Source organism: Saccoglossus kowalevskii, chromosome 18 (assembly GCF_978046115.1).
Source record: "Saccoglossus kowalevskii chromosome 18, keSacKowa6.1, whole genome shotgun sequence".
NCBI lineage: Eukaryota > Metazoa > Hemichordata > Enteropneusta > Harrimaniidae > Saccoglossus > Saccoglossus kowalevskii.
The window spans coordinates 27,053,981-27,072,500 of NC_140658.1; the positions used below are offsets into that span (position 1 = coordinate 27,053,981).

An 18,520-nucleotide genomic window follows, 5' to 3' on the forward strand; every position below is an offset into this window, starting at 1 on the left:
ACCCGAGGTTCAAAGTCGCCACTTATCCCCCTCGGAACCCTTCATTCATTTTTAGAAGCAACACTTTTTTACTGCTTAAATTGGTGAGTTTTTAATATTTGGGCCTATTAAAAAAAAAAACACGACTCGATATTTCATACTTTTCGATCGATCACTGAGGGCAACAAAACAATTTTTTTTTTTATGCTCATATACGTCATTTAAATCCACAATGGATAAATCTAAAGTGCATGTACACAATCCTGATAATAGGGGATTACTTCCCTTGATTCTTTGCATATAGAACTTAACAGCCAAGTGGTTATTGTGCAGTACATGTTTAAATATCATACAATCAATGTATTTTACACATTCGTTAAATTGCATCTGACCCGGTCGTATCGAATATGATGCGACATTTTTTAATAGGTGATTTTCCGAACAATTGCGAGATCTCGCGAGATGCATGAAAGACGCGCGTCGAACGTCTGCTGCAAAAATCGAACGATTTGATTTTGAACTAGAATTTCTTTATTTCGCAGCTTACATTGACCGGCCGATCTTCGACAGAGGAATATTGCTTCCGAATACCCTCACTTAATCGAAATTGCCTATCATCAAATGTGGACAGCACATTATTAAGCATGGAAATGTCCCCGAAATACTTTTGCGTTTGTCGAATCCCACGCGACTACGACGCTATGACCTTTGTTTGTCCTGTTTTTACGTTCGATTTCACGCATAACGCGTGATTCTCGCAGTGTTCGGAAAATGGTCTATTGTATTTATAGCTTGATTTTAAATAGACTGTGTGATATTCTAGCTGTTTGATTATGTCAGCAACCACACAATGATCAGCTTATGTATACAAAAATAGACACAAAAAGATGCCAAAGTCTCCTCGCCTGCCAGTCCCTCCCATCACATCTGTTTATGTTCCATTTATTTAACCAGGGGAAGAGTACATGTACTAGTAACTATTTTTTGTGATATTGTCTAACATGACTATTCTCTGGCGAACATCCAGGCATTTTCATCGCCTGACAACCACCAACGATGAAAACAAAAGCTGAAAACTCTCAGGAAACAGTACTTTGGGCTAGTTCTTGAGACTTTCCTGAACAGTGTACCAAGATTACCCCTATGTGTGCAACATATATAAATTTGGTTGTTAAGCATTACCTCAAAGTTTAGTTTGTGCAATTTTCTCAACTTAAACTGGCTCTTCTACGGCGTTCTATAGCAGCTTGTGCATAGTCAATAGAAATACATTAACAGTGGTACGCGTCTTAACAACCTATTCAGTGACATAGCTCCACCCTTGAAATAGGTATGAATTTGGATAAACAAACATCATGAGTATGACCTACTGAGACTCAAATGCCATTGTGACATGTACTGAAACCAGTGAGCGTTGTGTATTTTGCAGGCCTTGCTACTGCACTTGGACTACAATGGAGTCGATACACAGATGAACATGGTGTCACCCATAGTGATATTGATGTAAAATCCTGGAGATTATACGATTCATTTCACCATTTGCTATTTGGAAGAAACTATGAAGAAGTTATTACTGTAGGTGTTGATATGGCCATGCTGCCAGCTATGCGGTATACATTAGATCCTGAAACTGGTGATTGGGTGAGTCATTATAATGTTCACCCTTCTAAAAACTTGTATCCATAAAAACTAGAGAATACAGGGACAGGTAACTGTCGCAAAGTAAGGTAATAGAATGATGTACGTTCTATGCATTGTCTCTTTCACAACAGAATAGTTATAAAGTTAATGTTCATATACTGAATTTTCATTTCTTATTCAAACACATTTTTTGCAGAAAAGAATGACATAGTTACTTTTTCATTCAACAAAATTCATAAAGAAAAAAAAAATAATACAAAAGACAACAGAAAAGCTGAAAATGCGAACCTGAAAACAAGGAATCAGAAAAAAATATATAACAAATTCTAAATGCTGCAAGACAGAAAAAAAAAACACTGAAGACAAAAGGCAATTCTGAAAAGAAAAAGTGGGAAAGATCAATCAATGGCAGTGAGCTTTGTTTACTCCTTGTAATTTTATATCAAATGAGTAAACATAATTGGCATATTTATATGATAAAATATTTTTTCCCCAAATGCCTGGGTGCATACCCCCCTCAAGTATTCATTTTGTTATGGCTCAGTACGATGTTAAAAATATGTACATTGTTTAATGTTATTAACTCATTGTAGATTATTGATGAGACTGCTTTGGAATTGGGTATCACATGGCCAACTTCCAATGGGGAACCCCCGTTAGATATGCCAACTTGTGGATTCTTTAATGAACATTGTCCAGGTAATTGAGCTTATTTATTTATTTATTTATTTATTTATTCATTCATTCATTCATTCATTCATTCATTCATTCATTCATTCATTCATTCATTCATTCATTCATTCATTCATTCATTCATTTATTTATTTATTTATTTATTTATTTATTTATTTAATGTAATATTTTATTTTAACCTTTTCACCACCAGACTTTCTCTCCAAGTTATTCTGCATTTTCTTTTTATATTCTTCAATATTTCTAGAAATGAACCCTAATTTTGGAGCCAACAGACAAAATTTTAGTCAATTTTCAGTTTGTACTCCAAAAATTTGGCTATTTTTGTCCCAATCTTCTGAAGAAAAAAACAGGACTATTTTGAGAATTTGTGATGAAAAAAGGGAATTGGTGGTGAAAAGGTTAATGAAATGGACTGGAGACAAGATCAGAGAAACAAACAGTTTCATAGAAAAATTAAATTTAGCGTGTATGCCTAATGTGAATTGACTGTTCGTATTCCACAACAAGAGAGAGACTGTTGTATCCATGGCCACTCACTTCGTTCAATAATGATTATTGTGACATACTGTCATGTAATGTTAGGTTTAATTTTAGGCTTGGCAATATTTTCTGGTTCAGAACCAGAAAGGCAACAAGTCAATGTGAACATCAGAACATTTTTAGTAGTCTGAATTTTAAATGCTAGTGAGTGGGCGGCGATATTTGTGTGGTCAAAAATAAAAAGGAAATATCCGGTCAAGTTCGCAAAAGCGAGCAAAAAAAAAAAAGCAATGAAAAAACTGAAGCAAGAGGGAGTACTGTATATTGGGATGAAAAACTGAGAATGATTCAGAGAGGAATATACAATAATAGAACTAGGAGTATCATGATAGGTAAATGATAGGTAAGAAAATTCAACCGCATATATTTTGCTTTTTGTTCACACTATAGAGCTAAGATCTTGTATTATTAATATTTCAGACGTAGTTACTCCAGCTGCATCCGCGGGCAGTGTTGTGTTTGTGCTATGTGTTACTCTCATCATTGTCTATTTTTATAGGTAAGCTGTCATTTGTACTTGTCATTTGTCAAGCCTTCGAGCCCATAAGTCAACATTTATTCCTAAATATGACGCTTTGTACAAAATAACATCTAGAAGACAAATTTGGCACACATATTCAAAATTAGCTTCAGGACATTTGTCCAAAATGGCATCTAGCATCATAGGATATTTCTAATATTTCCCATATTTTGGTGTAAAACAGTCAATTTAACAAAAAGCACTTTAATAGGCTGGTGGTGATTGAAATAATTGAACAAAATTTAGGATGTTTTGATGTTCAGTGACATTTGAATAACTACATATCAGCTCAGTATTTCATATGACAAAATTAAATATAGCTTGTTATACTTTCTTTTTTAGACGGCATAAATATGAGGCCGAATTGGATAGTCTTGTTTGGAAAATTGATTTTGAAGAAGTAAAATTACGTGGTGGACAAACCACATCAAGGGGTGGCATCTCTATAAAAAGTATGGTAAGTCAATTTCTTTGTTGTTCATCATGTTTTTGATAATCCACAAATTTTATAGAAACGTTTTTTGGATTACTTTTAAGTTGCTGGTCTGTTACCAGTAACAGTTTTACACTAATTTTAATATTGAAACAATTTTATGAAAAGGCTGTTGTTGCCAGGCATTCTCAACATCTTGTTTCTCTTTATTTGCTTTCATAAAATTGACTGGACCACTGAACCATGAGAATTTGGAAACATTTTTGATATATAAAACAGGATTTGTTCAAATTTGGCATTATCACCCTTGTACACCCTCACCCTTTACTTTAACACACTGATGTTTACTTTCAGATGATGAGTACTTTATCTATTATCACCAACCAAGAACAACAGCAAATCTTTGCTAAGACTGGAACCTATCGTGTATGTAGAAGGAAAGTTATCAATCTGATTAAAATCTGATGTAGTGTACGGGCTTTAATTATTTTGGCTATAAACTTATTTTAATTTTATTTTTTATTACTTTTGTTATTAATGCCTTTTTATTTTATTATTTTACTTTGATTTTGATTTTGTGATTTTTTTTAATTCCGCCCTACATACATCTGACTAAATGCCTATGTAACGAGATTTCAACGAGACCAACTATCAACGATTTTAGTCAACGAATCACAGATCTCCTTATATAGCGCACATGATGACGTCACCAGGCAGAGTCAGGTGGCAAACACACTCAAATAAAATGGCGGATTGTACCGACGTTAGCGGCCGAGAAAAACACGGCTTTTCGGTAAGTTTAGCATTGTCAAATGCAACGAAAGTCATTTTTTTATATTTATATTGTGGCTCAAATGGTTTGAGTTTAGATCGTTATTTTGCGTAGCTATTCTGGGAGTGACGATTTTGTTTCCACCGGTTCGACCGAACACCGGTGTCTTTTTCCATTCGCTTGCCCTGGAGACAGGTGATGTTTTGTTGACAATCGGGCCAAAATCGTCTACGGTATTGAAGCCGTAGCTGTAAATATTCATCAAAATGTATCAACATTTTGTACATTATACAATAACTCTTTATTAAAGTAATTGAGCTGATTTGGACTGGAATAAAATATACACATCGCAATTGATCAGGAAATATTTTGCTCCAATTTTCTGTGTCAATGCCGTGGGCCGGTGACCGTTATACAATTTAAAATCAGTTTGCATTGTTTACTATAGTTGTTTACAGTGTTCCAATCATTAAGATTTACTTATTTTTTGCTTCCATTCTAGAGAATTATGCTCAGTGTTTGATGTAAAATTGAAGCGATGACTGAATAAACGAACCTTGGATGGCGAAGATGCATCAGGAAGTGTACACATTTGTTGGAAGTGAAAAAAATATTCAATTGTAGTTGACAAAAATTGTAAAATGCTGTGGAATTTCTTTTGTAAATAAAAATATACTAGCAATATTAATGGTTTATTCAAGTGGGCAAGATATAATGTACAGAAAGATTGCCCGTAGAGTATTGCTACACTGAAAAGTAAGTGTAAACTAAGAACAGACTTCTCAAGGTAGAGTGAACCAAGTGAGTATTGGTCACCAGATCCGGGAGGAGAATAACACACTGGAGAGGAGCATTTGTAGCCAAGGTGTTTATTGCTCAACTGCTAGGCCTGAAACTGAGTCTAAATACTCACGAGATGTTCCATACAATGTATCAATATCATTATGCAAATAACTAAACTAAACATCATAGCTTCAAATCATTACAGTAAGCAACCGACAGCATGTATGAAAGGGGGGCTGTGATTGGCTGTTACTTACGCGAGATTTGAACAGGACTTACATAGGCATCGGATCAGATGTATGTAGGGCGGAATTAAAAAAAATCACAAAATGAAAGTAAAATAATAAAATAAAAAGGCATTAATAACAAAAGTAATAAAATTAAAATAAGTTTATAGCCAAAATAATTAAATCCCGTACACTACATCAGATTTTAATCAGATTGGAAAGTTATATACCATATATGACCTTAAATTGAGATAACACTAATAACTTTATTACACTACCGAACCATCAGCAGGTTCAGTATTGTAAATAAAAAGTATTACAAGACTAAGACAATGATAATTATAAGTGCTGGTACACAAAACCATAACTTATGTTTCATACTTAACCTAACTCAATTTTAGTTTTGCCAAATTCATGTCACATATAAAGATTATTCACTACCGGTCACTGGTAGCATAGTGGTTGTCGCATCAGATTCATGATCGGTAGACCCAAGTTCAAGTCCTACCTTAGGCTGAACATCAAAGGGTTGACCCCTACCCTGGGTGAGTGTGCCACATCCTTAATGGGAAGGCCAATTCCACTGGCAGAGATTCATTCACTAACGACTTTGGGGGAACTTTGGTTAAGGTCCGCAGGTGCTTGTGTTCGATCGAGCCTGGTTGACGCCAGGATAGCGCATTAAAATTGCCATTTGATAGAGAGATGGCCACACAGCCCTGTCATGTAGTCCCAAACATGAATATGACTTCTGTGGCAAAAATGCACTATGTGTCAGCACTAGCACTTGCAATTTGCACATACAAAAAAAAGTCAGGAGAGACAAGTGACACTTTATGTCCAGAACTGTCGCCTGGCACAAAAACATTTATTAAAAAAAAAAGAAAAGATTATTCACTACCATAGTTCTAATTGTGACTATTACCATAAGCATTATAAAAAAGATCTGTGCAGTATATACGCTGTCACTAAATCAAACCATATTTGTTTTCAGGACCTCACCTGTGCCATTAAACCCATCAACAAACATCATATTGATTTAACAAGAAGTATACGACAAGAGTTGAAAATGGTGAGTACTTGAAACATCCATATTTTTCATGATTTTACTCAAACTAAATTGCCTATGTTTGATGTTTTCCACAGTTTGGTATTGTAAAGATTGATACAGCTATACATACATACAAATTTACATACACATATCTAATATATCTTGTATTTAATCTCAGAGTATGAGGCTAAGTAATAAAATTAAACAATTATTCAGTTTTTGTATAGAAACTAAACTGTACTGTAGAGAAGTCCCAATGAAAAATTATACTAACTTAAATTCTAGTGAAACCATTTCCAAGATCAGTTCCAATGTAACTGTACATCTATAGAGCATTTTAAAGCAGAAGGGTCATCACCTGCATATGTGCGGGAATTGTGTCCCAAGCAACAATAACAACACACGCTAAAAACTCAAAGGCTCATGGGTGGACACTTGTTTGTAAACAATGACATGCTATGGCCAACTGACGCATGCGCAGGTGATGACTCCCCCGCTTTAAAATACATAATACATGCACATGTTCATTTTGATTGTTTAAGGGAAGAGTAGGAAATCAAACTCGCAATTTACCGCGGTCATTACCGCGGTGGTGGTGGGTGCTCGCCGGTCGACCGCATTTTATGCAAATTTATGCATAGATTCCATGACCCCGGTTTACCGCGGTCGTGTGCGGTAGGCTCGCATGGCAATTTACACCCTATTGTTAAGACTATGAATGGACACAATAGACTGGGAAACTAAAGGTTACTTGCCGCCAAGTTCAAATAATAAAATCGAGTGGTACCAGAAGATTGGAAAAATCGTCTATATTAGTTCGCAGAAGAACACTATTTTATTTTCACGAGTCTTGGTATAACATCGCAAAGCAACCCAGAATAATGTAGACCCCACATAATGTAAAATATTATCACATTATTTTGAATTTACATCATGTATAGTCTCAGGATTTATTTTAAAAGATTAATGTTTCGCGTATACCAATATAATCGGGCGAAGTACAAATTCCGAGTGTAAAACACTCGATGAGAGGCCGCAGTTTACGTTACCTCAAGACCATGCACTAAGTAGGAAAAGCAACCCGAAGTCGAAGAGGGAGTGTCACACACTTGGTGCTACAATATATACACAACTGGGTGATCAGCGAAAAAAATAGCGCACTTCTTGGCGAAACTGACTAATCTAATAAACCTTGGCCCAAGTTTAACCCCAAGTCACGCGCTGAACAAGCGGGTTGTTACCTTGGTGACCATTCGCGCTCCGCGCGTTGACCTTTTTATTATACACATCCCATTACGCAAATTTTTACTGGCTCTGCGTTGCCTACGTAAAAATTGTTACCGTTCTGGTTGTGAATATTTCACCAATGCCGACGTGATAATGCGTTGCCTTCGTAATAATTACGCAAACTTATTTTCCATTGTTTACGTACTGGCTGTGAATATTTCAACTTTGCCGACTTGATAATGCGTTGCCTTTGCAATAATTACGCAAACTTATTTTTTATACCCCTGTCGACCCCTCGAGTCAGGCTGCTATCACCCTTTCTATTTCAGTAATTGACGGTCTGTAGATGTTAAGTTGTCACCTCCAACTGATTGAGCGGGCAATTAAATACGCGATAATACCAGACTTAGTTTTTCTACTTTAAAACTGATGGCAAAACACAATACAATCGTCCGGAGCCATCGAACTACGCGACTTAGTCGAAACCGCGACTTACTGCCTCAGAGACGGGACCACTGAATAACTGTTGTTGATAATGATATTGTAAACAAACACGCACACACAAAACATTAAAGCCAGAAAAGTCAAGTCAAGAAACAACATTTCAAATAATAATAATTATGGTTTGACATCTATATCATTTTGAAATAAACTAAATTTCATGTAAATAAAATCCATGCGTTACAATTTACTGTAATTTCAAACTCGGGGCAGCGTACTTTGAACGCAGAGTATTCGATCGCTTACATTTCGAGTGAAAACAAAACAAAACAACGTCAGGTGCTTTTGAACTACGTGTGGTTGGCACAGTAACGGGCAATGACCTCAGCGGTTCACACGCAATGAAATTCTAATCAAGCGAGCTAGCGTTATCGTACGGTATCATAAACTCAATAATTATTCATTCAAAATGCCTTTCACACTCACGAGTACCATGGAACACGAACATGTAACAGAAAAATAACGTCTTTTGTTTAAAAAAGATTCTGTCAACCAAGAATACATGCGCAAGGCAAGATTTATGAAACGAAACAGAAAATAATCATGTCATTGTCAGTGCAATGCAGACAGCCAGACCTGTTTTGATTAGTTCGCTCGTTTCTCGTTTGCTGGCCATTTTTTCTGGAGTGTGACACAAATGGTGAACATGATACTGCCAAATCAATCAAGAACCAGGATACGGCTTGGATACGCTGAAACTTTGTAAATCGTCCTCTTTTCAATTGTAAACTTTATTCCAGTGTTACGCTAAATACATGTACTAAATACTAAACAAGCGCACATATCGTATTCATTTACAGCATCGGATTTTAAAACAATGACTCGTGGAATCACAAAGAACTGTTAAGTACGTATTTCACACATTACCGAGGACCGCGGTAGAGACCGGTACAGCGGTAGAGACCCCTAATTATAAGCAGTCCGCGGCTCTCCCCGGCGTTCTGCGGTACACCGCGGTAATGACCGCGGTGCACCGCCCGTTTGATTTCCTACTCTTCCCGAAGAGTATTACAACGCATTACTTCTATTTGTTTTCTAGATGCGTGATATGCGTCATGACAACATCGCAAAATTCATTGGTGCGTCTGTTGACCGACCTCATATTTGCATACTGATGGAATACTGTGCAAAGGGTAGTTTACAGGTACCTGCTATATTTAAGACACTTAAACTCATTCTATGTAAGGCTACTCTAAATTTGGTGTGGCATGTTATTATTGTCATCAAACTATAGAATAATATCTCATTATAATTTTATGCTATTAAAGGCAAATGAGAATTTCTTGTCACAATCTGCCTACCGGTATATAACAAATTTTAATACTGTAAAACCATTTATTTTCACTTGTATTTAATTTAACTATTTTGATACTTTTCACTGGGTAATTTAACAAACTTGGCATGGAAACAGTTATTCATTTTACATGCTCACATGAATTTTATTTGAATCCAGAAAATAATTAATGTGTTTACAGTATTGGATTATGCAATGAATATTATTTTAAAAGTAGCTTTTGGTAGATGTAATGGTAATGAAGAATGTAGTTTGCCCTCAACATAAATAAGTTTGTGGTAAAATATGAGGCATTGTCAGTTGGTAATATTACTGTTACTGTAAAATCTGTATTAGAAGCTGCGACTTCTATTAAAATGGTACAGTGCAACAGAGGGGATGTGGCTTCTATTGGAGCATGAGAAATTGTAAATGTTTGGTTCTCAAAAGCAATGGGCGCGACTTATATTAGAGATGTGGCTTCTAATACAGATTTTACGGCACTATAGATTTAGAATTCTTTGCTGAGCTATCTATTCTTTTGGCACAAAAAAAATTTGACTCTCGTCATTGTACGTGTCAGAGTTTGAAATTTGTGTTATGGTAAAGTGCATCACATACAGTAGAATAAGAAAATGTTTGTTTCCCATTTCAAATGGTGTTCCAAATCAATCTCTATTGCTTTTTTTTGGAAGCATGGTTCAATAAATTCAAAAACCCTCAATATATGTCCTGTTGTTGTGGTATTAAGTTTTTCCGATGAGATGAGATACAAAACTTTTTGCCTTAGCCTTTGATTGCCATAATTTTTCGCACCAAAATTTGTGTGGAACATCTCTATTTTTTGGGGGGATTTTTCGACCAAATAATCTGTTGTGATCAAAATTTTGGTAAAAATGAGTTTTATCTTTTTAGAGATGACAAAAGTTGACTACCGTTTTCTACTCGTCTAATGCCAAATGTAAAATGTACATTGGTCAGTTTAGATGCAGTGCAGATTCTAGGTGTTAGTGGAGTGGTGTGTAGTGAGTGGAATGTCACAGATTCTAGGTGTTAGTGGAGTGGTGTGTAGTGAGTGGAATGTCACAGATTCTAGGTGTTAGTGGAGTGGTGTGTAGTGAGTGGAATGTCACAGATTCTAGGTGTTAGTGGAGTGGTGTGCAGTGAGTGGAATGTCACAGATTCTAGGTGTTAGTGGAGTGTTGTGTAGTGAGTAGAATGTCACGTAGATTCTAGGTGTTAGTGAAGTGTTGTGTAGTGAGTGGAATGTCACATAGATTCTAGGTGTTAGTGGAGTGTTGTGTAGTGAGTGGAATGTCACAGATTCTGGGTGTTAGTGGAGTGTTGTGTAGTGAGTGGAATGTCACGTAGATTCTAGGTGTTAGTGGAGTGTTGTGTAGTGAGTGGAATGTCACGTAGATTCTAGGTGTTAGTGGAATGTTGTGTAGTAAGTGGAATGTCACAGATTCTAGGTGTTAGTGGAGTGTTGTGTAGTGAGTGGAATGTCACGTAGATTCTAGGTGTTAGTGGAGTGTTGTGTAGTGAGTGGAATGTCACGTAGATTCTAGGTGTTAGTGGAGTGTTGTGTAGCGAGTAGAATATCACATTGATTCTAGGTGTTAGTGGAGTGGTGTGTAGTGAGTGGAATGTCACATAGATTCTAGGTGTTAGTGGAGTGGTGTGTAGTGAGTAGAATGTCATATAGATTCTAGGTGTTAGTGGAGTGTTGTGTAGTGAGTGGAATGTCACAGATTCTAGGTGTTAGTGGAGTGTTGTGTAGTGAGTGGATTGTCACATAGATTCTAGGTGTTAGTGGAGTGTTGTGTAGTGAGTGGAATGTCACGTAGATTCTAGGTGTTAGTGGAGTGTTGTGTAGTAAGTGGAATGTCACAGATTCTAGGTGTTAGTGCAGTGGTGCGTAGTGAGTGGAATGTCACAGATTCTAGGTGTTAGTGGAGTGTTGTGTAGTGAGTGGAATGTCACGTAGATTCTAGGTGTTAGTGGAGTGTTGTGTAGCGAGTAGAATGTCACATAGATTCTAGGTGGTAGTGGAGTGGTGTGTAGCAAGTAGAATATCACATTGATTCTAGGTGTTAGTGGATTGGTGTGTAGTGAGTGGAATATCACATTGATTCTAGGTGTTAGTGGAGTGGTGTGTAGCAAGTAGAATATCACATTGATTGTAGGTGTTAGTGGAGTGGTGTGTCGTGAGTGGAATGTCACATAGATTCTAGGTGTTAGTGGAGTGGTGTGTAGTGAGTAGAATGTCATATAGATTCTGGGTGTTAGTGGAGTGGTGTGTAGTGAGTAGAATGTCACATAGATTCTAGGTGTTAGTTGAGTGGTGTGTAGTGAGTGGAATGCCACATAGATTCTAGGTATTAGTGGAGTGGTGTGTAGCAAGTAGAATGTCACATTGATTCTAGGTGTTAGTTGAGTGGTGTGTAGTGAGTGGAATGCCACATAGATTCTAGGTATTAGTGGAGTGGTGTGTAGCAAGTAGAATGTCACATTGATTCTAGGTGTTAGTGGAGTGGTGTGTAGTGAGTGGAATGTCACGTAGATTCTAGGTGTTAGTGGAGTGGTGTGTAGCAAGTAGAATGTCACATTGATTCTAGGTGTTAGCTGAGTTGTGTGTTGTGAGTGGAATGTCACATAGATTCTAGGTGTTAGTGGAGTGGTGTGTAGTGAGTGGAATGTCACATAGATTCTAGGTGTTAGCTGAGTTGTGTGTTGTGAGTGGAATGTCACATAGATTCTAGGTGTTAGTGGAGTGGTGTGTAGTGAGTGGAATGTCACAGATTCTAGGTGTTAGTGCAGTGGTGCGTAGTGAGTGGAATGTCACAGATTCTAGGTGTTAGTGGAGTGTTGTGTAGTGAGTGGAATGTCACGTAGATTCTAGGTGTTAGTGGAGTGGTGTGTAGCAAGTAGAATGTCACATTGATTCTAGGTGTTAGCTGAGTTGTGTGTTGTGAGTGGAATGTCACATAGATTCTAGGTGTTAGTGGAGTGGTGTGTAGTGAGTGGAATGTCACATAGATTCTAGGTGTTAGCTGAGTTGTGTGTTGTGAGTGGAATGTCACATAGATTCTAGGTGTTAGTGGAGTGGTGTGTAGTGAGTGGAATGTCACATAGATTCTAGGTGTTAGCTGAGTTGTGTGTTGTGAGTGGAATGTCACATAGATTCTAGGTGTTAGTGGAGTGGTGTGTAGTGAGTGGAATGTCACATAGATTCTAGGTGTTAGCTGAGTTGTGTGTTGTGAGTGGAATGTCACATAGATTCTAGGTGTTAGTGGAGTGGTGTGTAGTGAGTGGAATGTCACAGATTCTAGGTGTTAGTGCAGTGGTGCGTAGTGAGTGGAATGTCACAGATTCTAGGTGTTAGTGGAGTGTTGTGTAGTGAGTGGAATGTCACGTAGATTCTAGGTGTTAGTGGAGTGGTGTGTAGCAAGTAGAATGTCACATTGATTCTAGGTGTTAGCTGAGTTGTGTGTTGTGAGTGGAATGTCACATAGATTCTAGGTGTTAGTGGAGTGGTGTGTAGTGAGTGGAATGTCACATAGATTCTAGGTGTTAGCTGAGTTGTGTGTTGTGAGTGGAATGTCACATAGATTCTAGGTGTTAGTGGAGTGGTGTGTAGTGAGTGGAATGTCACATAGATTCTAGGTGTTAGCTGAGTTGTGTGTTGTGAGTGGAATGTCACATAGATTCTAGGTGTTAGTGGAGTGGTGTGTAGTGAGTGGAATGTCACATAGATTCTAGGTGTTAGCTGAGTTGTGTGTTGTGAGTGGAATGTCACATAGATTCTAGGTGTTAGTGGAGTGGTGTGTAGCAAGTGGAATGTCACATAGATTCTAGGTGTTAGCTGAGTTGTGTGTTGTGAGTGGAATGTCACATAGATTCTAGGTGTTAGTGGAGTGGTGTGTAGTGAGTGGAATGTCACATAGATTCTAGGTGTTAGTGGAGTGGTGTGTAGTGAGTGGAATGTCACATTGATTCTAGGTGTAAGTGGAGTGGTGTGTAGTGAGTGGAATGTCATATAGATTCTAGGTGTTAGTGGAGTGGTGTGTAGTGAGTGGAATGTCACATAGATTCTAGGTGTTAGTGGAGTGGTGTGTAGTGAGTGGAATGTCACATTGATTCTAGGTGTTAGTGGAGTGGTGTGTAGTGAGTAGAATGTCATAGATTCTGGGTGTTAGTTGAGTGGTGTGTAGTGAGTGGAATGTCACTGATTCTAGGTGTTAGTGGAGTGGTGTGTAGTGAGTAGAATGTCATATAGATTCTGGGTGTTAGTGGAGTGGTGTGTAGTGAGTGGAATGCCACATAGATTCTAGGTGTTAGCTGAGTTGTGTGTAGTGAGTAGAATGTCTCATAGATTCTAGGTGTTAGTGGAATGCTGTGTAGTGAGTGGTATGTCACATAGATTCTAGATGTTAGCTGAGTTGTGTGTAGTGAGTAGAATGTCACATAGATTCTAGGTGTTAGTGGAGTGCTGTGTAGTGAGTGGAATGTCACATAGATTCTAGGCATTAGTGGAGTGGCATATAGTATATGTTCTTCTCTTAGTACTGTACCTAGTAGTAGTGTGTCTTTTATGTGATTTAGTTACTTCTTTTTGTTATACTTTTATTACAATTAGCTAAAATTGAGATGTAGTTTCACAATACGGCGTAATAAAGTTATTATTATTATTATTATAGTAAGTGGAATTTGCCACTTAGATTCTAGGCATTGGTGGAGCACATGGTGTATTGTGAATGGCATGCCACATACATTCTACGCTAATATAATGCTTGTTATTTTTAGGACATCTTAGAAAATGATAGCATTCAGTTAGACAATTTGTTTAAGGCATCTTTTATTGCTGATCTGATGAAAGGAATGGTCTATATACATAGCAGTGAAATACGATCACATGGCAACCTGAAATCATCTAACTGTGTTGTCAACAATCGATGGATGTTGAAGATTACTGATTATGGACTACATGAGATCAAGAAGGGACAACTAGAAGAAGATGCCGGAGAGTATGCGTATTATTCCAGTAAGGCCAAGGAAAATAATAACTGTGTTGCCAATATTATAACCCTAAATCTCAATATTTTGTGTGTGTGTGTGTGTGGTACCAACATTGTGACAGCTTTAATTTAACTTCACACCGACTTGTGGCGACAGGACCTACATTGTGACGACCCTCACTATTTTCATAATTTATATTAATTATTTATGAGTTCAAAATGTTCTTCTGTTTAAGATCTGCTGTGGCGTGCTCCTGAACACCTTCGTGAAGGCAAGGCAATGACACTGGGTGGATCGTTAAAAGGAGATGTCTATTCATTTGCCATGATATTACAAGAAATCTACACACGTGCACAACCTTTTCATATGAATGACGAAGAACCTAAGGGTAAACAATTAGTAATTTAAAATAGAAATGAATTTTAAAAATGAAAATGGATATAAAAATGAAACAAAACTCAAAATAAAAATAATTTTAAGATGAAAATTTTTTTTTTTTAAAAAGTTGTAATGTGTGCCACCTCGGTTGACGTACTTAAAATTGATAAAAGCTTTTCAATTAAATTATCCTGACAATGCAACTCTTCTTTTATGATATTTTTTTGGTATAACACTCAAACAATAGTTTGAATAAAATTACAGAAAGGCAACAATAGTTTGAATGAAATTACAGAATACCAACAATAGTTTGAATGGAATTACAGAAAGCCAACAATAGTTTGAATGGAATTACAGAAAGCCAACAATAGTTTGAATAGAATTACAGAAAGCCAACAAATAGTTTGAATGAAATTACAAAAAGCCAACAATTGTTTGAATGGAGTTACAGAAAGCCAACAATAGTTTGAATGGAATTACAGAAAGCCAACAATAGTTTGAATGAAAATACAGAAAGCCAACAATAGTTTGAATGAAATTACAGAAAGCCAACAATAGTTTGAATGAAATTACAGAAAGCCAACAATAGTTTGAATGGAATGACAGAAAGCCAACAATAGTTTGAATGAAATTACAGTAAGCCAACAAATAGTTTGAGTGAAATTGTAGAAAGCCAACAATAGTTTGAAAGAAATTATAGAAAGCCAACAATAGTTTGAAAGAAATTATAGAAAGCCAACAATTGTTTGAATGGAATTACAGAAAGCCAACAATAGTTTGAATGAAATTTCAGAAAGCCAACAATAGTTTGAATGGAATTACAGAAAGCCAACAATAGTTTGAATGGAATTACAGAAAGCCAACAATAGTTTGAATGAAATTACAGAAAGCCAACAATAGTTTGAATGAAATTACAGAAAGCCAACAATAGTTTGAATGAAATTGTAGAAAGCCAACAATAGTTTGAATGAAATTGTAGAAAGGCAACAATAGTTTGAATGAAATTACAGAAAGCCAACAATAGTTTGAATGAAATTATAGAAAGGCAACAATAGTTTGAATGAAAATACAGAAAGTCAACAATAGTTTGAATGAAATTACAGTAAGCCACCAATAGTTTGAATGAAATTGTAGAAAGCCAACAATAGTTTGAATGAAATTGTAGAAAGCCAACAATAGTTTGAATGAAATTATAGAAAGGCAACAATAGTTTGAATGAAATTACAGAAAGCCAACAATAGTTTGAATGACATTATAGAAAGGCAACAATAGTTTGAATGAAATTGTAGAAAGCCAACAATAGTTTGAATGAAATTATAGAAAGGCAACAATAGTTTGAATGAAATTACAGAAAGCCAACAATAGTTTGAATGACATTATAGAAAGGCAACAATAGTTTGAATGAAATTACAGAAAGGCAACAATAGTTTGAATGAAATTACAGTAAGCCAACAATAGTTTGGTGAAAAAGCTTCTACATGTAATGATGAGGGAAGAATTCCATGGTGATTGGAGACACCTTCACATGGACAGCATGCCTGCCATGCTTTCCTTAACGACTTTAATTTTGTTTTTCTTGTGTAGGTATTGTTGAGAAATTGATTATTGGTGGTAACCCACCTTATCGTCCAGATATTAGTGACATAACTGAAGATGTAGCACCAAAATGCATCATAGAAGCAATGCAAGTCTGCTGGGCTGAAGATCCACTAGACAGACCGAGTTTTCTGAAAATTAAAGAAATGCTACATCCATTGCAGAAAGGATTGTAAGTTGACTGTTTGAATTCCTTTCCATCATAATACAGTTACACAGTGTTCATAAAACAATTTGACACATCTATGCAGTTCGCATATCATCTGACTTGTTCTACCATTTAGCTATATTATTATAAACACATTTTAAATTGCATTACCATTGTGCAGTCCATGTAAAACAAAGTAGCTACAATTTAAATTAAAATATCTGATATTACTGAAATGAGAAAAGGCAAGATGTCACAAAATGTCTGCTAGGGGTGAATTCACCCAAAGTACATACATAACAAATATGAATGCAAGTGAACTAGCTGTTTTCAATAAGTTGAAAATAAGCCCCTCCCTGGGTATAAGCCCACCCCTCTATTTTTAGACATTTAAGAAGTTGAGGGCAGTTATATAGGCCCAAGATGTTTTTATCATGCTTTTATGATGGGTTAACATTTATTAATTGCATAAAAATCATGATTGACATGATAGTTCTCATTTTGAAGTGTGTGGTGGCTCTGAGAAGGGCTGTTTGGTTTGTGCTTTTACGAGAAAACTTAATTTCACAGTGCATGGTGAACAATGCAACATGGTTTTCACTTTTTCTGACGAACCCAAATGTTGCAATACTGATAATAATCAGTATATTTTTGAGACCCTAATCGTTTTTACACCATTAATCCAGACGGTATTTATATTGTATTGAGATGAATTGTGCATATTTTTGTGAACATTGTGAACATTTCTTCATTGTAAAAGTGTTCGTGACATCAGGTGAACGTACACTCTACTAATTCACAGACATAACTGGAGTTGAATATCTTTACCAGTGATATTAAACACAGGAGTCCAAACACTTAGAATAGATAAGATTGTAAACAGTTATAAAACACAACCATTGTTAAATGTACAGCGATATTATGTGCAGGATGCAAGCTGTTTTACTCTCAGTCATATGCACATAGATTTTCAACCATCACACATTAGAAAACTTAGCAACTGTATTTGCAGTAGGTCTCTTTGGTCTGAATTGACTGATAAGACTTTAGCAGTCTAAACAATGATTCTACATCGAAAGAACAGACACATGGAACCAAAAACTATAGTGTGATGCCTGCATCAAATACGCACTTTTACAATATCAAATGATAATTTACTTAAATAGATTGACCAACTGTAGTTTTCAATACTAGGCCACATACTAAAGACAAACCTGGCAGTGGGAACTGTGAAACTACTTTTTGTTTATGACCTGTTGTCACCAACTCTGCTTATGCTTTAGAGGTTCCTCCAATCAGATCTATGCATTTTACGGAGGTCAAATACGTGACTTCTCGATAGAACCTGCACAGGTGTACTCTCGTGGGAGAGTACCATATACCAAGCTTGCAATACTGTGCAACTCAGATGATGATATTCCAGTTACTATGTATTATATTTATTTAAAGGAAACCAAATATCATGGATAACATGATAGCCATCATGGAAAGATATTCTAACCAGTTAGAAGAAATTGTCGATGAGAAAACCTCAGAATTAAGACATGAGAAGACTAAAGTTAAATCACTGCTGCTTCGTTTATTACCTCAGTGAGTTATCATATTTATTCTACTTGTGGCATTTCCTGGAATGTTTCCTCTAGTGTTGGAGTTACATTTGCTTTTGTTTTAAGGTAGAATGCTACTCACAAGTTTTTAACATGTGCATATGGCAGTAGCAATATGTCTATAGTTAC

General features: G+C 36.4%; 1 protein-coding gene across 1 annotated transcript in view; it reads left to right on the forward strand.

The window, feature by feature from the left end:
• The window catches only part of LOC100377287 (speract receptor-like), a 29,332-nt gene that overhangs the window by 6,559 nt on the left and 4,253 nt on the right, over positions 1 to 18,520 (forward strand). Inside the window, exons 7-17 of the mRNA XM_006821856.2 lie at positions 1,409 to 1,620; positions 2,214 to 2,319; positions 3,277 to 3,355; positions 3,665 to 3,833; positions 4,164 to 4,235; positions 6,586 to 6,663; positions 9,410 to 9,514; positions 14,450 to 14,687; positions 14,898 to 15,050; positions 16,625 to 16,808; positions 18,234 to 18,374. Coding sequence (XP_006821919.1) covers positions 1,409 to 1,620; positions 2,214 to 2,319; positions 3,277 to 3,355; positions 3,665 to 3,833; positions 4,164 to 4,235; positions 6,586 to 6,663; positions 9,410 to 9,514; positions 14,450 to 14,687; positions 14,898 to 15,050; positions 16,625 to 16,808; positions 18,234 to 18,374 — 1,537 coding nt within the window. The remainder of the gene's footprint in view (positions 1 to 1,408; positions 1,621 to 2,213; positions 2,320 to 3,276; positions 3,356 to 3,664; positions 3,834 to 4,163; positions 4,236 to 6,585; positions 6,664 to 9,409; positions 9,515 to 14,449; positions 14,688 to 14,897; positions 15,051 to 16,624; positions 16,809 to 18,233; positions 18,375 to 18,520) is intronic.